At 42.5% G+C, this 23,426-nt stretch overlaps 1 protein-coding gene across 1 annotated transcript; it reads right to left on the reverse strand.

The window, feature by feature from the left end:
- Nucleotides 1-6,021: 6,021 nt before the first annotated feature.
- Nucleotides 6,022-21,987, reverse strand: vax2 (ventral anterior homeobox 2). Its single transcript, XM_061808466.1, has 3 exons — nt 21,497-21,987; nt 17,028-17,215; nt 6,022-7,196 (listed from the first exon to the last, which is right to left on the reverse strand). The coding sequence occupies exons 1-3, from the start codon at nt 21,708-21,710 to the stop codon at nt 6,696-6,698; spliced, it is 903 nt and encodes a 300-aa protein (XP_061664450.1). The 5' UTR covers nt 21,711-21,987; the 3' UTR covers nt 6,022-6,695.
- Between the last annotated feature and the right edge of the window lie 1,439 nt (nt 21,988-23,426).

Below are 23,426 nucleotides of genomic sequence, written 5' to 3' on the forward strand. Positions count from 1 at the left end.
CGAAATTTGAAAAAAAAAAAGAAAATATTGAAAAGGTAAATATGGGAATAAAAGTTTCGCCACCCAAAAAATAGAATCATTAATAATAATTTGGATAAAAGATTATTATTATTATTATTGGCTGGCTGAAAAAAAATTATTTCATATCTGAGATGAAAACCCCAGATCCGGCTCGCTATGCGATTTCATGTGGCCCGCAAAGGAAAATGATGTTTATACATTTTGAATCTTAAAATTCAAAATTTGAAAAAAAAAAATTAAAATATTGAAAAGGTAAAAATGGGAAGAAAAACGTTTCGCCCCCCAAAAATAGAATCATAATAATAATCTATAATAATAATAATATAATAATAAAAGACATTTTAAAAAATTAATTTCATATCTGAAATGAAAACACAAAATAACCTGTGTCAAACCCGAGGCCCGGGGGCCAGGTTTGGCCCACCGCATGATTTTATGTGGCCCGCGAAGGCAAATCACGTTTGTGCATTGTGAATCTTAAAATTAAAAATTTGAAAAAAAAAGAAAATATTGAAAAGGTAAAAATGAGAAGAAAAAAGTTTCACCCCCAAAAAATAGAATCATAATAACAGTCTGGATCAAAGATTATTATTATTATTACTATTATTGCCTGGCTGATATAAAAATTACTTATCAATAAAAGGCATTTAAAAAATAAAATTAATTTCATATCTGAAATGAAGACTCAAAATCACAGGTGCTAAACTCGAGGCTCGGGGGCCAGGTCCAGCCTGCTGCGCGATTTCACATGGCTCGCGAAGGCAAATGATATTCATGCATTGTGAATCTTTAAATCCAAAATTTGAAGAAAAAAACTGAAAATATTGAAAAAGTAAAAATGGGAATAAAAATGTCACCCCCAAAAAATAGAATTGGAATAATTAACTGGATAAAAGATGAAATTGGCGGGGCGATATAAAAATTGCTTTCCAATCAAAGGCATTTAAAAAATAAAATTAATTTCATATCTGAAATGAAAACACAAAATAACAGGTGTAAAACTCGAGGCCCGGGGGCCAGATCGGGCCCGTCGCGTGATTTTATGTGGCTTGTGAAGGTAAATCACGCTTATGCATTGTGAATCTTAAAATTTAAAATTTGAAGAAAAAAAAAAGAAAATATTGAAAAGGTAAAAATGGGAATAAAAGTTTCACCCCAAAAAATAGAATCATAATAATAATCTGGACAAAAGATTATTATTATTATCTGGCTGGCTGATATAAAAAGTACTTTCCAATAAAAGGCATTTTAAAAAATAATTTCATATCTGAAATGAAAACACAAAATAGGTGTCAAACTCGAGGCCTGGGGCCCATATCCGGCCCAGCGCGCGATTTCATGTGGCTCACGAAGGCAAATGATATTTATGCATTGTGAATCTTTAAATCCAAAATTTGAAAAAAAAAAAGAAAATATTGAAAAGGTAAAAATGGGAATAAAAGTTTTGCCCCCCCAAAATAGAATCATAATAATAATCTATGATAATAATATAATAATAAAAGGCATTTAAAAAATTTATTTCATATCTGAAATGAAAACACCAAATAACAGGTGTCAAACTCGAGGCCCGGGGGCCAGGTCCGGCCCGCCGCGTGATTTTCTGTGGCCCACGGAGGCAGATCATGCATTTTATACGTTTTTTATTTTCAGGTCTTGAAGACGCCAAATTCCCCGATCCAAGGCCGCCCGGGCTCCGCCTCGGGCCCCCTTGCACATATTCGCTGTGAAGTTATCCACAAGTGTCAAAACAAAAGCGTGGAGGATAACGTCGCACGGGAAAGAAGAGGCAACATGACAGAGACATATATTTATATGAATAAAAGTACATACAGAGTCATGTTCAGTAGCACGGCTGAATGCGAGTAGAAAGGCCAGCGAGGAAAATCCTTCTTTAAATAAGTGCAAAATGTTAATGAGACGACTGTAAAGTGTATTTATAAAGGATTTTGTTTTGTTTTGTCCTCCTCAATTCACAAAGAAAAAACAACTTATATATATATATATATATATATATATATATATATATATATATAAGGACACTGCACATACATTTAAAGCTTTGTACAAGAAAAAAAAAAGTTAGTGTTAGAAGTACTGCTCAAACCAAAGTGATGACTGCGCAGGGCAAAGGTCAATGTCGTACTGCGACTACTTCAAGGGAGTATTCCCGATGGCCTCCCGCGTAGAACCGAAACGCTCCCGCAGTCAGACCCGAAAACCCTCCGGTGCGACAAATCTGAAATTGAAAAAACTGCATTTCGGGAGTATGCGGGAAAGCATTCCAGTAGCGTGTACTGTGTACAGTACTGGACTGTACTTTATTGCACATCGAAACCGAGAAACCCGCGAGATGCGTTTAAAAAAAAAAAAAAATCAACTCATTAATTAATTAATTCCCGTGATTTTTGTTCAAATCTGTACCAAAATTTGAAATTGTCATATCATAAATGATGACGTCGACGACACGGGTGTCAAACTCGAGGCTTGGGGGCCGGATCCGGCCCGCTGACATGATTTTATGTGGCCCGCGAAGCTAAATCATGTGTACTAACTTCCGTGATTTTTGTTCAAATCTGTACCAAAATTTGAAATTGTCATTTCATAAATGATCACGTTGATGACACAGGTGTCAAACTCAAGGCCCGGGGGCCAGATCCGGCCCGCCAACATGATTTCATGTGGCCCGCCAAGGCAGATCGTTGCGTTTCCATAATTTTTTTGTACCAAAATGTATTCTGTAGTGTGTGTTTCATATTTCACCCCCCAAAAAATAAATAAGTCAGGTGATCAATTTGGAAGTTAATAGCGCATTTAGTTGGTGCGAGAGTAAAATAAACGGTGCGGGAGAACATTGAGATTTCTGCGGAGTACGAGCGTTTTAATTGTAAATGGAAGTTGAAAAATGTAAATTTTTCTGTAAAACTGTAAAAACTTACTATAAAAAAATAAAAATAAAATATGGAAAATGACATTTTTTACTGTTCATTTGAAAAATTCCTCATTTCTTTAGCAGGTCTTGTTTTAAGGATCTTATCGATTCAGTTCCTGACTTACTGCATTTTTTTTTTCACGGACAAAAATGTCTTGCTTCAAATGCGCCAAAAAAAATAGATAAATAAAAATAAAATAAGATATGGAAAAAACATTTTTTACTGTTCATTTGAAAAATTCCTCATTTCTTTAGCAGGTCTTGTTTTAAGGATCTTATCAAGTCAGTTCCAGACTTACTGCGTTTTTTTTTTTTTCCTGGACAAAAATGTCTTGCTTTAAATGAGCAAAAAAAAAAAAAAAAAGAAAAAGATAAATGAAAATAAAATAATATATGTCCTCTGAGCTCCATCACTCTAATTCATATTTGATGGCGCTGCGTGTGAATAATGGATGGGCGCTTATCGGTCATGATACCCCGTTGGGCAAACAGCGAAAAAGAATCACTAGCGATGAAAGACACCCCCCCCCCCCCACCCCTCCGCCAAGCCGCGAAAAGGAGCGTCGGAACAACACCGTTGAAGTGGCGGCGAGTAGGGCGAGAAAAAAATCATAATCATAAAATTGAGGCCAAAGTGATTTCAATTGCGCTTGTGAATGACGGCTGAGGCCGCGTCTCCTCGGAAAACAAAAAACTGCATTTGATCGGAGACTAACGGGTTCCGATGGAGGTTCGTCGAGGCGGCGCATAAACATAAAGTGCTTTTGAACGGTGGGGTGGGAGGAAGGGGTCATGCTTGAGATGGGCCGAGATGAGTGGTTCCGCTAGTAGGAAGTACCGTAATTCCCGGCCTGGTTATATCGCCGCATAAAAGTGTGTGTGTGTGTGTGTGTGGTGTGGGGGGGGGGGGGGCTTGTAGGCCGGAAACTAACGGTAAGTCAGAGCGATGCATCTTAGCGGTTTTGAGGATCTTCGCGAGGGTCAGGGGAGGAGCTAAACTCAGCCTGGGCCAAACGATGCTAGCGCAGATTTTTTTTTTTTTTTTACTCGACTGAGTAATGTTAGAGAGATAAAGTAACGTTTGGAACGGAAGTAATGAAAGTCGTTTGCGGTAAAACGATTCGACTGGGGCGCAGGGTGTCAAACTCGAGGCCCCGGGGGCCAGGTCTGGCCCGCCGCATGATTTTCTGTGGCCCGTGGCGGCCATGATTTTGGTGACACTGTTCTAAATTTCTCAGTCGCGTATCTAAACGGTTACAACGAGATGTTATGAGCATTTTTGCGGAACCAAACGTGAACAACGGCTGAAGAACACGTTCGCGTTGTGTTCTGATTCCAAAACTATTTCAGGGGTTTTGTGTGTAAGTCCGAGGGCGGTGAAAGATTTTTATCCTAAACATTTGACGGCATCATTTTTTTTTAAAGGTTTAACTGTACAAACAAAGACCGCGGTTCGGAGACACCATGTACCAAGTAACCCAAGACCAGTAAATTGGGGTCAGAATTCAAAACTCTGCCAGCCAAAGCAACTTCTGGTATCTTTAAAAAGAACTAGCGCTACCACATTATTATTTCACTCACAAAAACAAGCAAATCAACCACAAACATATTTAAATAACATGTTTAAATGCTACACTTTTTTTTTTTTTTTTTTTTCCAAACGCAGGCTGTGTTCGGAATCATACGCACATTTCCGCCCGTGAACTGCACGGGGACCGCACGGCGGTCTGACTGGTGAGCAAATCTGCCTCACGTTCCGAGGACCTGGGTCCAAATTCGGCCTTGCCTGTGTCGAGTGTAGATTTTTTAACGATTTGTTTGCGTGATCCAGCTGCAAATAAGTATTTGAACACCTGTCTATCGGTTAGAATTCTGACCCTCAAAGACCTGTTAGTCCGCCTTTAAAAGTCCACCTGTATTATCCTGAATCAGATGCACCTGTGTGAGGTCGTTAGCTGCATAAAGACACCTGTCCACCCCATAGAATCAGTAAGACTCAAACTTGTAACATAGACAAGACCAAAAAGCTATCCAAAGACACCAGAGACTAAATCGTATTTGAACACCTGTCTATCGGCTAGAATTCTGAACCTCAAAGACCTGTTAGTCCACCTTTAAAAGTCCACCTGTATTATCCTGAATCAGATGCACCTGTGTGAGGTCGTTAGCTGCATAAAGACACCTGTCCACCCCATAGAATCAGTAAGACTCAAACTTGTAACATAGACAACACTAAAAAGCTGTCCAAAGACACCAGAGACAAAATTGTACAACTCAACACGTCTGGAAAGGACTACGGAGAAATTGCCGAGCAGCTTGGTGGAAAAAGGTCCACTGTTGGATCAATCGTTAGAAAATGGAAGAACCTGAACATGACGGAGTGGACCCCCATGCGAGATATCACCTTGTGGGGTCTCAACGGTCCTTAGAAAGGTGAGGAATCAGCCCAGGACTACACGAAAAGACTTGGTCAAGGCCCGTCCTAAATGTGCCAGTGACCATTTGGATGATACAGAGGAGTCACGGGAGAAGGTTTTGTGGTCAGATGAGACCAAAATGGAACTTTTTGGTCATAATTCCACGAACCGTGCTTAGAGGAAGACGAATGACGAAGAACACCATCCCTACTGTGAAGCATGAGGGTGGTAGCATCATGCTTCGGGGTTTTTTTTTCCACACATGGGACAGGACGACGGCATTGGATTAAGGAGAGGATGACCACGGCCATTGATTGGGAGATTTTGGGGAACAACCTCGTGGTTGGGTCTTTCAACACGACAATGACCCGAAGCACACAGCCAGGAAAACCAAGGAGTCGCTCTGTAAGAAGCATATCAAGGTTCTGGGCGTGGCCTAGCCAGTCTCCAGACCTAAACCCAAGAGAAAATCTTTAGAATGGAGCTGAAACTCCGTGTTTCTCAGCGACAGCCCGGAAACCTGTCTGATCTAGAGAAGATCTGTGGTGAGGGGTGGGCCAAAATCCCTCCTGCAGTGTGTGCAACCCTGGTGAACAAGTACAGGAAATGTTTGACCTCTGTAATTGCAAACAAAGGCTACTGGACCAAATATTAACATTGGTTTTGTCAGGTGTTCAAATACTTATTTGCAGCTGTATCACACAAATAAATCGTTCAAAAATCATATATTGTGATTTCTGGATTTTTCTTTTTAGATGATCTCTCCCAGAAATTTCAAATTTCAGACCCCTCCCTGATTTCTAAGTGGGAGAACTTGCTGTATAGCAGGGTGTTCAAATACTTATTTTCTTCACTGGATGTTCTCCCCCATGTCGAGGTAGCTTTTCCTGGTTTCCTCGCAAATCCCTGCCCAAAAATTTGGTCGCCAGGTGGATTCAAGACTCTGTTGGCGTGATTGTGAGTGCGAACGGTCGTCCAGTTCTAGGGGTGTAACCGGAACCTCTCGCCCAGAGTCTGTCGGGATGGACTCCGCCGCTTCCGTGACCCTCGTGAGCATAAGCTGCTTGGCTCACGGACGTTTGAAGTTGAGGCGAGACGATTTCGAAATACTGCTCCCTCGACCGGAGTGGGTCGCAAAACGGCACGGGGGACTAGGAAATGGTTTCGAACACAGCCTCCGTGGTTTTTTCTCAAATTTCACAGCACGAAAAACCACTTGATGCTGTTGCCGGTTCTCATTCAGACAATGACCTCACACACATATAAAAACAGCACGGAGAGTCTATTATTTGAGTCACGTAATCCACCTCGTGTCCCAGGAGTCGTTTTTAGGAAACTGTTTTCTTCCCGCCAATATCTGCCTCCTTCCGGTCCATCCTCATATACGGCTCAAAGGCCGAAGACCCGCAGCCGTAGGCCGGGGTCAGCTCGTGGTGAGCGGCGCCCAGGAGAGGGACGGAGAAGCACAGGGAGGGCGGCGGCGGGACGGCCAGCCGAGGGGAAGCCGCGGTGCTGCCCAACGTGGGTAGGGGCAGCCCAAACGGCGCCCCGGGGGGAGCGCCGCTACCGCCGCCGCCGCCGATCCCAGGGGAGGCGGAGGAGCCGCCTCCTGGGATGCTCAGCAGAGATCCGTTGGTGGGGTGCTGCTGAGGAGCCAGGAGGGGGGTCGGGGCGGGCGGCGCCGGGCCCGACAGGAGGCGTCCCTGCTCCAGGAGACGGAGGATGTTGCAGGTGGCTAAAGACTCGGAGGAAGAGGACATCCGCTTGTCCGAATCCTTGCTGGTGTCCTTCTTCTGTTTAGTCCGGCGGTTTTGGAACCACACCTTTACCTGCAGCGACGACCAGTCAAAATAAAAAATTAGTCACCGTTTGCAGTTAAAAAAAAAAAAAACACCAAGTGATTTTATCCTTTTTTTCTAGTAATTCTATTTTAATTTTTTTTTCATTTTAATTTATAGTAAGACAATTTCCGATTTCTTCATTTGTTTTCGGGACATGTTTTAATTTTTTTTTTTTTTTATTAAAATGGAAATGAAAGCAAGGAAACAAGGCAGAAAGTGTTTGAAATGTGTTGAAAACTTATTGAAGAAGTGGGGTGCCAGTGGCTCAGCGGGAGACAGGTCTGGACTCCAGGGAGGCCAGTCTAGTACCCGCAGTCTTTTCTCAACAAAGTCAGGCGGCTGTACCACGTGCAGAATGTGCTTTGGGATTGTCTTGCTGTCATAAGCAGTGGTGTCCATGAAAAAAAATACGGTCGCTTGGATGGCAGCATGTGTTTCTCCAAGACCTGTGTGTACCTTTCTGCATTATTGGTGCCTTCACAGATGTGTAAATTACCCACGCCGTTGGAACTAACACGGCCCTGTACCATCAAAGATGCTGGCATGTGAACTTTGCATCCAAAACAGTCCGGATGGTTCTTTTCCTTTTTGGCCCGAAGGATACGACATCGACAATTTCCCCCAAAAATTATTTGAAATGTGGGCTTGTCGGACCACAGTACACTTTCCCACTTTGCAGCAGTCCACCTTAGATGAGCTCGGGCCCAGAGAAGCCGGCGGCGTTTCTGGACGTTGCTGATAAATGGATTTCGCTGTGCATAGTAGGGTTTTAAAGGTCAAGTGTCATCCCTGTAAATATTGTAAAATAGATATTGTAATGAAAAACACATTATTCACTTCGATGTCGATAGGAAAAAATAAATATGAACGGAGACCGCGTCATCCATGCGCAAGGTTGCGGAAGTGTCATTCGACAACATCCAAGTGGTCGCCATATTGGCTGCATCCCCTGTCCGTGACCTCACTCGGACATTCGCCAATGAAAACACGCGGCAATATTACACTATTGTTTCGAGCCATAATCAGATGATATGCGATCACGACCAAACCGCCTCCCCGTCCGATCCACTTCCGCGGCGGAGATGAGCCATCGCGGCCCGGCGCCGCGTTGAGCCACCCCGGCCGACAAGGCCGGCGGCCGGCTGCGACGAGCCCCCCCCGTCTGCTGGCCTCGTTGGGGTGGCTCATTTTCGGCGCCGAGGTGGCTTATCATGGCGCCGAGCCGGGCCGCTTTACGGCATTGTTCGTAGCCGGCGCCGTCCGCGATGAACAACACCGTCGAGCCGGGGCGCTTTACGGCGTTGTGGTTGCACGAGGCTGAGTGCGGCATTGTCGGCAGCGTTCTTCAGAGCTGCCGCCGTCCGCGAGCCCGACGCGCAGCCTTCGCCGAAGCAAACGGCGTACGCGGCACCTCGGCCGAGGTGGCTTAACGCGGATCCCAGCCGGGGTGCTTTACGGCGTTGTCGTCGTACGTGGCAGAGTGCGCCATTGTCGGGAGCGCACATCGACACGTTTAGCACGCCTCTCATACCTACGTGGATCTTTTGTCACGTTACGAAAGACCGATTACGTGGTCCGCCCCAAACTATTATTTTTTTTAGTAGCTGTATACACAACCGACCGGTCATTTGCAATCCATTTTTCACGACGAACCGGATCTGTTGCGAACCTACGAAGGGTAAATCCGTCCTCCCGAGCGTTCGAGCGATGTCCAGCGATGCAACGAGCCGGCATTTCGGCTAACACGAAGGAACGACGAGCTACCTTCCCCGGAGGTAAAACTAATCGAAACAAACGAGTCCACTTGAGGGCGGATGTAGCGCCGCACTCTCTTTATTGGCACCGGTTTTCTGAAGTGTTGCTGAGGCCATGTGACAGTACCACACAGACATCAGTTTTTGATGCGGTACCACCTCAGGTATCAAAGGTCCCGGGAATTCAATGTTGGTTTTCAGACTTGCCCATTTTGTCCAGATACTCTGAACCTTTTGATGATATTGTGGACGCTAGATGACGAAATCCCTAAATTCCTCGCAATTGTACGTTGCGGACTACGGTCTTGAAACCGTGGTGAGTCACCCAACGCGTAAAAAGTCGATCCAGAACGACGGGCAGACATCGAACCTTGCCCGGGCAGGATAAAACGATTATGTGAGACGCGATCAGTATGCGGCGAGGGCGGAGTCACCGGGAAGGCCCCTTCCCCGGCAAATGAGCTCATGAGTCCGCCAGCGGCGGCCATGACACGTATAATAGGATGGCGGGGCAGCTTGGAGAGCCGAAAAACCAATGCCAGGGAAAAGTCCACGAAAGCCGAGGTTCCGGAAAAAGCTCTTACTACGCAATCCAGACGGGAGGGAAATTGATGAGCGTGGGGGGAAAAAAAAGCAAAGCTGCCTTTGGTACATCTACACTATTGAGTGTAAATCCTTTTTAATGGGATCCAGGGTTCACCACTGGAGCACAGATTACCAGGGGAGATCTGGATCCGGCGTGACCTGGATTTCACCCCGGGACCAACTGCCCTCGCAGACAATCGCCAGAAAAATCAGCGGTGGGACAAAGTAGCTCCTGATGGTGTATTATATTTGAGAATATTGCATTTATATGAATCTTGAATCTTGGGAAGCGGGAACTCAAAGCCCGAAGGTAACAGGATTCGTTGCAGTAATATTTTCAGATACAATACTGTCATTTTTTTAAAAATCAAGCTAAACGTTGCTCTTGCCCCTCACTTGAATCTGTGGATTTGTCAAGCGGAGGTCGGTATGTGTTTAGTCATTTCATAAACCCTTGTGAGGATAGCCGGCTCAAAAAATGGATGGATGGATGATTAATCAAGTACACATGATATGATGTATATGTACGGATGAATTTTCATATCTCAAGGGTAATAATATTAATTGGACACTCTAAACAGGTGTGAGTACGGTTGTTTGTCTCCATGTGCCCTGCGATTGGCTGGCAACCAGTTCAGGGTGTACCCCGCCTCCTGCCCGTTGAAAGCCGGCACTCCCCCGCGACCCTCGTGAGGATAAGCGGCAAAGAAAACAAATGGATGGACAGATATGACAATTTGAAGTTTTGTCACAGATTTGAACAAAAACCACGGAAGTCGACACACGTGGTTTGCCTTTTGCGAGCCGCATCGAATCACGCAGCGGGCCGGATCCCGGCTCCCCGGGCCATGAGTTGGACACCCGCGAGCCGGTATCCGTGACAGAGGCAGAAAAATATTTTACATATTTGAAAAACACTTTCTTGGACATACTGCTAACGGCAACAAAATGGTGAACTGTGAGATTGTCCAGTCATAGAAAACCCGAGGCCAGCACTGACAAAATTTAATAAGCAAGAAATTAAAAAAAATACAAAAAAATAATAATCATAATAATAATCTCACGGGCAATTTTTGGCCCGCGGACCGCCAGTTTGAGACCATTGTTTCATATATAGCCAGCGCTTTTGGTCAATTAAATACTCAGATATGAAATCATGAAATCATATGAAATCATATTTTTTTAAGTACAAAAGGGATATTGCAATTGGAATTAAGGTCCTTTTATTTTTGTAGAATTTAAGGTCTAATTTTTCATAACTATACAGGTGGTACAATTTATTTTTGTTTTTAGAGATTGTGACTTTAATAGAATGACTTTACCGTGGAAAAGTACTACTTTATTGTGGGAAGATTAAGCCTCGGACTTTGTACCCTGACAAAAAACAGCTCTTTGTTCTTGTAAAGATTAAAAATGATATTATTTTAACAGTACGGCTTTTTTGACTTTATTCGAAAATAGGCCACTGCTTAATTCCAATGGCATTTCGGGGTATGTGTAATTACATTGTAATTACATTGTAACTACATTAGTACATTGTAGGTATGTGTAGGTGGTTTTAGGATTATGGGGGGGGGGTATTTTCCCCTGGGCCCAGAAAGTTTAGAGCACCTGATCGAGTGCTGCCACTTTTCATCCCATTAAAGAAAATTCTGCGATTGGGCAAATTGTGGCTCATGAATACAAAATGAAAATCCTCAACGCACAAACTCTACAACAGATGTACCGTGATATAGAAATGTATATTTTTTCTGTATGTAATATTATAATGAAGCGAGGATAACTATTTGGTCTTTCGTGGCATTGCAGGGGTGGGTGGGGGTTGGGGAGGGACTTGACAGTTTCACAACCTTTCAAGATCTCATTGTGATCGGTCGCCATCAGAGCAGCCAGGTTCAGCTGGGGGTTAACCCCGTCTTATAGAATGGCTGATAGATATGGCCGCCCTAATCCCTCCTTAGCACAAATACACTTGGGACGGTTATGAGGCCCACTCCCCCCCCCCCCCCGCTTCACAGTACAACACACTGTAGGGGGCGCTCTCGTGACATACACCCGCTCAGGTGATCCTGGTCTTGACCACGTGACCTTCTTGGCGCATCTGGGACTTTGCCTACCGATTAAGAAAACAAAGATCCAGACCAAGGCGTACGCGCCTGCCAGGACCAAATAGCTGTCAACAAAGCCTGAAGAGTTCGGTCCGCGTTACCGGTAATAAGTCGGACTTGTTTCCGGTGAGAGTTGGACTCCGCCAAGGCTGCCCTTTGTCACAAAATCAACTTTTATGGATAGAATTTCTAGGCGAGGTGGAGAGGGTCTACGGTTTGGTGGCCTCGGCGCCGCATCTCCGTTCTTTGCAGATGATGTGGTTCTGTTGGCTTCGTCAAGCCGTGATCTCCAGCTCTCACTGGAGCGATGCGCCGCCGAGTATGAAGCGGCTGGCATGAGAATCGGCACCTCCGAATCCGAGACTATAGTCCTTGGTCAGAAAAGGGTGGCGTGCACTCTCCAGGTCGGAGATGAGATCCTGCCCCAAGTGGATGAGATCTGATTCGGATGTCTCCTCGGCATTGAGAGGAGCCAGATGAGGTGGCTGGGGAATTCGGATGCCTCCCGGACGCCTCTCTGGGGAGGTGTTCCTGGTATGTCCCACTGGAAAGAGACCCCGGGGACGACCCAGGACATGCTGGAGAGACTATGTCCCTCGGCTGGCTAGGGAACGCCTCAGGATCCCTCCGGAAGAGCTGGAAGAACTGACTGGGGAAATGGAAGTCCCGGTATCCGTGGTGAAGCTACTTCCCAAATACGAGACTATAGTCCTCAGTCAGAAAAGGGTGGCGTGCCCTCTCAGGTCGGGGATGAGATCCTGCCCCATGTGGAGGAGATCTGATTCGGATGCCTCCCGGACGCCTCCCTGGTGAGGTATTCTGGGCTTGTCCCATCGGAAAGAGACCCCGGGGACGACCCAGGACACGCTGGAGAGACTTCGACCCTCACCTGGCTTGGGAACGCCTCAGGATCCCTCCGGAAGAGCTGGAAGAAGTGGCTGAGGAAATGGAAGTCCGGGTATCCGTGGTGAAGCTACTTCCCAAATACGAGACTATGGTCCTCGGTCAGAAATGGTGGCGTGCCCTCTCCAGGTCGGGGATGAGATCTTGCCCCAAGTGGAGAAGTTCAAGTATCTTGGGGTCTTGTTCACGAGTGAGGGAAGAACGCAGCGGGAGATCGACAGACGGATCGGTGCAACGTCTGCAGTGATGCGGACTTCGTATCGGTCTGTTGGGGTAAAGCGGGAGTTAAGACAAAATTTGAAGCTCTCAATTTACCAGTCGATCTACGTTCCTACCCTCACCTATGGGCATGAACTGTGGGTCGTGACCGAAAGAACAAGATCCCGGATACCAGTGGCCGAAATGAGTTTCCTCTGTAGGGTGAGAAGCTCAGTCATCCGGGAGGGGCTCAGTGTCGAGCCGCTACTCCTCGGCATTGAGAGGACCCAGATGAGGTGGCTGGGGCATCTGATTCGGATCCCTCCCGGACGCCTCCCTGATTAGGTGTTCCGGGCATGTCCCACCGGAAAGAGACCCCAGGGACGACCCAGGACACGTTGGAGAGACAATGTCCCTCGGCTGGCTTGTGAATGCCTCGGGTATGGTATTTTAGGATGGAACGGATTAAGTGCATTTTCTTTCATTTTAAATGGGAATTATTTCTTTGGTTTGCGAACCGAATCAGAATATCAATTAAATCTAGTTTACATAAACATTGGGGGGCGCAACGGTTCACAAAATCCGCAGTTCGTTTTGTGGTCACAGTTTTTGGTTCGGCTCGGTCCAAGTTGACTTGAGAAAACCAATCATTGTCTACTTTTTTCTATATTTACTTGTTCAAAAAATATGCAGAAAATATATCCTCACCGCATTGGTATTGATTCTTCTTTTTGTACAAATACTGAACGCGTTTTGGGACACAGAGGACGATTCAATCATTCCATTGGAGTTTATTTCCGCTTCCACAACTTTGATGCTTTGCATGTTTTTCTTTGGCCTCTTTATTCACCATTCTCATATTTTTGGGCTCTAAAAAAATGATATTAAATCAAACAGACAAAAAATGTGCTTTTAACTGCAGATTTCTAGCTTTAATTTGAGGCTACTGACAACCAACTGCGCGAAACAGTCCGTCACGATCGACAACATGCGAGATAAATAGAGCACTAGAAAAATACAGACATTATAATACATATTTACAGATTATTTTGTGAATATTTAAGGGGTTTTTTTATTGTTCTTATTGCTCCACCGTGCTACCATCTACCTCAGCTCATCCAGGGTCAGGTCACGGGGTCAGGAGCTTTGGCAGAGAAGCCTAGACTTCCCTCTCCAAAGCCGATTCCTCCAGGTCTTCCGAGGGCTTCCCGAAACATGCAGAGGGAAAGGGTATTCCGGGGTCATCCCCGGGGTCTCCTCCCCGTGGGACGTGGTCCAGAACACCTCACCAGGGAGGCATCGGGGATGAATTCGAATCACATAACCGAGATTAGTCATCTGGGTCCTCTCAATGCAGAGGAGTCCTCCGAGCTTCTCACCCTGTTTCTAAGGGAGGGCCCAGAAACCCGGCCAGGATCTTGTCCTGTCGGTCACGGGCCACAGCTCGTGACCGTTGGTGAGGGTAGGAACGTAGATCGATCGGTAAATTGAAACCTTTGCCTCGCGGTTTAGCTCATTCTTTCCCACGACGGACCGATACAAAGTCGGGATCACCACAGACCCTGGGTGGGTACTGAGTTTCTGCTCCCTGGGATCGGGACACACTGCATCCGACCCCTATGACGCCTTGCACAGGTGGTGAACCCATAGGACGGCGTACCTACGCAACCTTTTCGAGACCTTTTTTGGGATTTGGGAGGAAACCGGAGTCCCGGGAGAAATCGCATAGACACCCCCCCCCCCCACCACACACACACATAGAGACGAGGCAGGATTTTGAACCCGGGTCCCCGGAACCGTGGGGCCCGACGTGCCCACCGCCTCGAGGCCCGCGTGGCGTCCATGTGGTCCTGGGTAGAAGATTAGTCTGACACCACCCGGGGCCTGGATGATATTCAGTACACCACTTAGTCCTGTATCACTCGGAGTCTGCGAACTGACCTCGGTCCTCGGTTGGAGCCAACAAAATGGAGGCCCCAACCCGAGCCGGCTCTCGGCTCTCACCCGACGTGGTCACAACAAGGCCTCAGTCTCGCTTCCTGTCGCCGGCGTGGGGGACAATCGCGCCACTATGCGTGGGGACGACAGTACCCCCCGCCCCACAACCCCGCCAGACGTGATCCGCGACGGAGGACAATAAACGGCACAGATTGCGTCGAGACACGAGACTCGCGTCATGTCGCATTCGGGCCGGAACGGAACGCCGCCGCAACCGCGCCCCCCCACCCCCCGTGATGTCACCGACAACCCCGCCCAATCCGTCATCCGCGCTGGCTTCCAGCTCGAACGTCAGGAAAAGCTCGGAGAAAGTCATTTTCCGATAATTTCATCAATGACGCTACAGATATGGGCCAAAGAATTTCCTCTTGCCCCCCCCCAAAAAGATTGACTTCAATGAGTATTTTGCATTATTATTATTATAATATTTTTTTTATTATTAAATGGATTTAAAACTTTTTTCAAGCCAAAACATATTCACTGTTTAGGTCGCAGGTGTCAAACCCAAGGCTCGGGGGGGCCAGATCCGGCCCGCCAGGTGATTTTACGTGGCCTGTGAAGGGTTAAATCACGGGTGTCAACTTCCACGATTCTGGTCCAAATCTGGCACCGATTTTCAAATTCTCACATCATAAATGAAAACTTTGACGTATTGCAAGTATTTTTGCGATACCAATGATGAATGATGAATTTTCAAATTTTTGGAGAAGTTCTGACGGTTATTTGTGCGCAGGAGTCGAAGGGACAGACAAATGATGCATACACAGCGTATATAAAAACTCCGCACACCCCTGTTCAAATGTCAGGAAAAGCCAACTAGAACATTACAGATCTAAATCTAAACGGCCCAATTACTTTTTCTTATATAAATAGTATTTTACAGAACAATATATATATATGCAGTATTTTTTTAAGAAATGAAAATCACGCATACGCATCGGATATAATAACTCCGCACACCCCTGTTCAAATGTCAGGAAAAGCCAACTAGAACATTCCAAATCTAAACGGCCCAATTACTTTTTCTTATATAAATAGTATTTTACAGAACAATATATATATATATGCAGTATTTTTTTAAGAAATGAAAATCACGCATACGCATCGGATATAATAACTCCGCACACCCCTGTTCAAATGTCAGGAAAAGCCAACTAGAACATCTGAGCTTGATTGGGTGGGGCTGTGTGAGGGGGCGGTATTCAGAATCACTTTTCAGAGGCGGTTTGTTTATTTGCATTCCTTATTTATTAATATTTATAGTCTCTTTTGTGTGTGCGTTCAAGGGACCCCCTAATAATTTTAGCCAATTAAATATTATTCCCATGTTTAGCCCTAAATTGCCTAACAGTAATTTAAAAGTGCCCTATTTTGGAGGGGGGGGGTGCTAAAGTTATCCAAATAAATTATATTAGTAATTTAACAATAACAGTAGATAAGCAGATTTTACTTGCATGAACATTAAATATAGAAATATAAAGTAATAATAAAAATAAATATATATAAATTAACAGCGATTTACAGCAGTATTTTATTGTTTTTGGTAATAAATAGGCCTTGCATGTTCATGTCATTTAACAATAATAGTAAATAACTCATTTAATAGGATAACATAACGGGGGAGGATTAATATCTGTAAATGTACATAAAGTACACATTTAAGCAGTATCAATATGCTTTCGTCCAAAGTGTACACACACAAAAAAAAAAAAATCACAGCTAAACTACAACAATGTACTGGGATCCAAAATACACACACAAAAAAAACCCCATGCATCGAATTATTAATGTTGAATTACGGTCGTGTACTGTCATCCAAAATATGGCACTGCAGTAATATTGTGACCATAAATGACTATCGATGGACAGTAAAATAATTGTAATTTACAGATGTTATATTATGCTGCTGATTTAAAAATATGTTGCACACGCGCTACAAATCATACAATGAGCATAACACATCAATAAACTATGAATGATTATGAAGCTGGCGTCATGGTTGTTTATTTTTTAGGGGATTGTATTAAACAATAAAAAGTGTGCGTGTGTGTGTGTGTGGAGGGGGGTTATGACTATTATCTGGCTGTTGATTATAGGCATTTATTTTCTATTTTTGTTTTGTCGTGTTGAGATATTACCATGAATAATAATAATAATAATATAATAATAATTGGCTACTTTTATTATTTGAAGTCATAGGGGGCGTCTGACGCAATAAGAGCAAAAGCCAATCAGGAGCGCCGTGACTCGGTGCGGTGGGCGTCGTCTATCACCTGGGTCTCCGACAGGTTCAGCTGACGGGCCAGCTCGGTCCGTTCTCGGCCGACCACGTACTGGCACCGCTGGAACTCCACCTCCAGCCGGTACAGTTGCTCCGCCGTGAAGGAGGTCCGGGTTCGCTTGGGCCGGTCCAGGTCGAGCCCCTTGGGCAGGACGATCTCCCGGATGGTGCCTTTGGCGTCTGCGCGCGTGGGAGGAGAAGAAGAAGAAGTAGAAGAAGAAGAGGACGAAGAACAACAACAAGTAGAAGTAGTAGAAGAAGAAGAAGAAGAAGAAGTCAGGAAGAGGATAACGATAATCCACCGTTCCATCCGTTTTTCGTATACCGCTTATCCTCACTGTAGTTTTGGTAATAATAATGTTTATATTTAGAATAATAATAAGAATAGTAGTAATAACGAAAATATATATTTTATCTGCAACTATTAGGAAATATAATAATAATAGTAAATATGAATAATGCAGCAATAAAAATAATAGTACTTTCAATAATAGTTGTGGAAGTACTTGACGTCGTGATATAAAATCTGTATTATAATATTAATAATACTAGTACTTTTTTAAATAATCCCAATTAAACTGCCGTTACTACTACTTTTATTAAGTATAATAGTATACATATATTATGACTACAATCACCACGATTGTATATGTAATAATGGTGAGGATTGTTATTTTTATTATTATTATCATTTATCGAATCTTGTGAGCATAAAGCGGTACAGAAAAATGGATAGATTGGTTATTATATGTAATAATACTGTAGTAGAAGCAGGCTCGTAAATGTGATTTCAATGTATAGGATTGTGATAGTACTCGTAATAATTTTTCATCAATAAATTAATAAATTTCTTACTACTACTGTCAATGCAATTGTATGTGTAATAATAGTGAGGATTATTATTTTTATTGATATCATTATCAAACCTTGTGACGATAAAACAGTACAGAAAATGGATGGATGGGTTGTTATATGTAATAATACTGTAATAGCAGCAGCTGCCTACCTACTATTTCAATGTATAGGATTGTGATTGTAGTAGCACTCATAATGCTTTTTCCATCGATAAATTCATAAATGTATTCCTACTATTATCACTGCAATTGTATGTGTAATAATCGTGAGGATTATTATTTTTATTAATATTATTATCATTATCAAACCTTGTGAGGATCAAACAGTACAGAAAATGGATGGATGGGTTATTATATGTAATAATACTGTAATAGCAGCAGACGCATAAATATTTCAATGTATAATATTGTGATAGTTGTAACACTCGTAATACTTTTTCATCGATAAAATCATAAATGTATTACTACTACTATCACTGCAATTGTATATGTATTAATGGTGAGATTTATTATTTTTTATTAATATTATTATCATGATCAAACCTTGTGAGGATAAAACAGTACAGAAAATGAATAGATGGGTTATTATATGTAATAATACTGTAATAGCAGCAGGTGCATAAATACCATTTCAATGCATAGGATGGTGATAGTAGTAAAACTTGTAATACTTTTTAATTAACAAATTAATAAATCTATTACTACAATCACTGCAATTGTATGTGTAATAGTAGTGAGGATTATTATTATTGAACCTTGTAAGGATAAAATGGCACAGAAAATGGATAGATTGATTATTATATGTAATAATACTGTAACAGCAGCAGGTGCATAAATACCATTTCAATGCATAGGATGGTGATAGTAGTAACACTCATAATACTTTTTCATCAATAAATTAGTAAATGTATTACTACTACTTTCACCTCAATTGTATATGTAATAATAGTGAGGATTATTATTATAATTATTGAATATTGTGAGGATAAAATGGCACAAAAATGGATAGATGGGTTATTATATGTAATAATACTGTAGTAGCATCAGGCGCATGAATACCATTTTAATGCATAGGATTGTGATAACAGCCGTAATACTTTCTAATTAGCAAATTAATAAATTTATTACTACTATCACTGCAATTGTATGTGTAATAGTAGTGAGGATTGATTATAATTATTGCAAGTTGTGAGGATAAAATGGTACAGAAAATGGATAGATGGGTTATTATATGTAATAATACTGTAGTAGCATCAGGCGCATGAATACCATTTCAATGCATAGGATTGTGATAACACCCGTAATACTTTCTAATTAGCAAATTAATAAATGTATTGCTACCACTATCACCACAATTGCATGTGTAATAATGATGAGGATTATTGTTTTAATTATTATTATCAGTGTAGAACCCCTGTGATGACAAAACAGTACAGAACATGGATGGATGGGTTATTATATGTAATAATACTGTAATAGCAGCAGGTGCATAAATACCATTTTAATGCATAGAATTGTGATAGTACTAACACTCGTAAAAGTTTTCAATTAACAAATTAATAAATTTATTACTACCACTATCACCACATTTGCATGTGTAATAATGATGAGGATTATTGTTTTGCTTATTATTATCAGGATAGAACCCCTGTGATGACAAAACAGTACAGAAAATGGATGGATGGGTTACTATATGTAATAACGCTGTAATAGCAGCAGGCGCATAAATACCATTTTAATGCATAGGATTGCGATAGTAACACTCACGATACTTTTTAATCATGAATAACAATGTTATTACTGCTGCAACTGCAAACAACCATCATATAACTAATCAGGCTACACGAAAATGAAAATGTACTTATTCATTATATTTTCGTCATTCCGTGTATACATTATGTAAGGCGACGTTTTGTTTCTATATGATAAAAAAAAAATGGGGGGGGGGCGGGTTGGGGGCACTTTGTACAGTGCATACATATATTTTCGCCGAGAACAGGAATACATCTATGCGGCCATTTGTTGATATTGGTCAGACAGAGCTCCTCTTTGTCCACAGGTTTGAAGTCATGAAATATGAAACATATGCACTAAAAAAAAAAAAAAAAAAAAAACTAGAGCCGCCCCTGAATTAAATATGATAGAAGCAAATAGCCAAGATAGATAGATAGATAGATAGATAGATAGATAGATAGATAGATAGATAGATAGATAGATAGATAGATAGATAGATAGATAGATAGATAGATAGATAGATAGATAGATAGATAGATAGGATAGATAGATAGATAGATAGATAGATAGATAGAACGCGTGTGCGCAGACAGGAGTTGAACTCTCCATGACCTCCCCGGAAACGAGGGGATGAAGAAAAAAAAAACAGAACAGCAAACGAAACCCAACACGGGAGCTCTCCTTCATCAAGTTCGGAGCAATGGCGACAAAACCGAACCGACCGGACCCACGAAAGTGGAGCGATAAGCGCGATAAGTCGTTTCGGAGCGTAATAACACTGTAATAATTTGGATTCATCGAATGATATACCCCCCCCCCCATAAATAAATAAATAAATAAATAAAATGAAAAGAACACGAGCGCGTTTGTGTTATTATTATTAACAAATGAGATTCTTCCGGTGTGCAAATTGCACGTAAACGCATCACGTGTAAAATTATCTTTAGTTTGTGTTATATTTTATTTCGACGTTCGAGAATTTATTTTAATTTACGTTTTTTTTTAGTTCCCTCGCTTTGTTTTGTTCTTCATTTTGATTGGACTGTATACATAAATATCTTTTTAGTTGCAAATTGATATATTTTGTTTCGTTTTCCTGTCGAGGTCTACGTTTATTATATTTGAGATATATTCACAGATTGTATTTTTTTTTTTGTAATTGTATTTAAAAAAACATTCCAAATTGTTTTCGGTAAATCTGCCCAAGTTGTATTTTATTTCACTTCAGCTGTTTTGAATCTGTTGTGTGGTCGTTTTTATTTTTCTCGCGATGATGAAATTATTTTATGTTCCGTCGTGTACTGATTACTTTTTTTTTCTTTAGCTCTTCTTTTTATTTTGTCTGCTATGGAAATTAAAAAAATAAATAAAATTCAATTCCAATGACTTTTTGTTTTCGGTGTTGTGGCGGTTTCTCGTTCATGAGGGCGTGGCCAGATGAATGTTAAATTAAATATAGTATTCATTAACATCTCGCTGCTTGCACACAAAGACCACCAGGCCACCTTTATTTATTAATTAGGGTGGGTTGATTATTATTTTATTTTTATTATATTTTTCGCTGATGAAACGTTTATTGTTACACAGAAAAAATTTAATACTGTATTCGGTTGAATATGATTGAATTGTTTTAAACTAAGGCAACCCCCCCATTTTTTTGTCCTCGAAAATAATCAAATATGTCCCTTGAATACTTTTTAAGTCAAATTATGTCAATTCAATATTATGTATAATAATAATAATAATAATAGTTCTGATGCCGCGATGACGACATTGTAGCGATTTAAATCTATTCGATGTGCTAAAGACATATTCGATTATTATTTTTATTTTTTTTTTTTTTTAATAAGTGATGTTGAACTGCTCCACTCACCCCTGACCAGGATCCTGCGGCAGTACTCGGGGTCCACTCCTAAAAGTTTGTCGTGGCCGTCCTCGCTGGAGGACGACGACGTCCCCGGGGTGTCCGAGGAGCTGTGGGCCGGCGAGCGGCACTTGGCGTCCGGCCGATCCGGACCCCGCAGCGGCTGCCTGGCTCCGCAGCGGCGGTGGCTCCCATCGCCCATTGCGGCCTGATCGAACATCATGTGCGACTCCCTCCCGTCTTCCTTCCTCCCCCCCCCCAACCCCCCCCTCCCTTGGTCTTCCTTCTCCTTACTCCTTGCGGAGGGGCGCGGGGGGCATGGCCTCCGCTCGGCTAAACGCAACACCTGCCAACACGATCGGATCGGACCTCAGGTGTGTCGCCGGCATGACGCGGAAGTCCGGTTTAAACTGGGAGCCGAGCCCGAAGGACTACGGAAGCCGACTTGTGGAGAAGGAACCACGGGCAAGGTGCAAAGGTGGGGTTGAGGTGTGGTTAGGTGCCCCCCCCCCATCCCCATCCCCATCCCCACTCCTCCCACTCAAGTCTCCTAATACTTGAATTGAAAACGCAATGCACTCCCCCGCATATTTTTTTTCCGGGGGGGGGGGGATTGGTCTTGGTTTTTTCAGTTGTAAAGCCAACTAAGCCGGTTCCTTTGACGTCACGTCCGGTTATCCCCTGATTGGCCATCAATCGGAGCCGTGCTGATAAAGGCGCGAAGGAATGACACCTTCGGTGGTCCGCAGTCGGAAATCCAAATACGGGCCGACCGGGATTACACCCCCCCCCTCCGCCCACTCCCCCATCATCCTCCAAATACACGTTTCCGGGTCCGTCGTAAATCGAGGACCGCCGTACTCTCTAATAAAACACTACTTTTTTTTTTCTTGTACACACCGATGAAACTTTTATCTTTCCGAAAATATTTGAATTAAAAACAAAATATATATGCCGTATATTGCTGCAGTGAGTAGATTTTTGCCTCCATTTTTATATTTCATACGTAGCAATTTATGTAATTATGTAAAATCATACACAGTTCAGCCGTCCACATCCAATTGGAATTTGATACAATATGATTTTGAAAAGCGTTTTGTAATTGAATATAATTTCATATTTATGCAATTCAATCCCACCCCCAACATACACACACACAAAATATAATATATATATATATATATATATATATATATTTTATATCAAGTGCAGTTAAAAAAGAAAACCTGCCTTGATTTAATTTTGGCTGATTAAGAAAACAACAAAAAAACACCTCACGAATCATATTCCAATTTATGAAACTACATATTTAATACTACACAAGTCAAAACTTTGGACAGACCTTCTCATGCTATTAAATAAACTAAATAATTGACTGTGAGATTACAAAATGAATAACAAAAATTTACCCAGACTCCATGTGAATAAATATTATACCGCATTATTCCACATATTAGCTAGCGGTGTACCCGTGTCACCTATGAAATCATTTTTCATTTTGCTACAAGGACAACGCACACCCCTCCCCGCCCCCCCCAAAAAAAATGTAGCGTTACAATCAACAACAATCTCTAAAAATCATTCATTCTGCCAAATAATTGCAAATTTCATTCCCGAAGCGATCAAATCTCACCCCACTTTTCCGATTATTCCCGAAAGGGGGGGGGGGGCGCCGGAAGTGAAATTTCATCGGCTTTGCAAACGATTCCAAAACATTTTATTTTAATACACAAGCAATGTGTGATATAAATAATAACAATAAAAAAAAACTTATAGACACGAGTGGGCTTAGTGGGCTTGTTATCATATGCTGTGATGCCTTGAGTTGATTTTGCACCCGCTGCGCGTTGTAAGCAAAACAAGCGGTTTTGTATAATTATGTAAATATATATATATATATATATATATATTTGTTTGGTTTTTGTGTGCGTGTGTGAGA

This window comes from Syngnathoides biaculeatus, chromosome 21 (assembly GCF_019802595.1).
Source record: "Syngnathoides biaculeatus isolate LvHL_M chromosome 21, ASM1980259v1, whole genome shotgun sequence".
Lineage (NCBI taxonomy): Eukaryota > Metazoa > Chordata > Actinopteri > Syngnathiformes > Syngnathidae > Syngnathoides > Syngnathoides biaculeatus.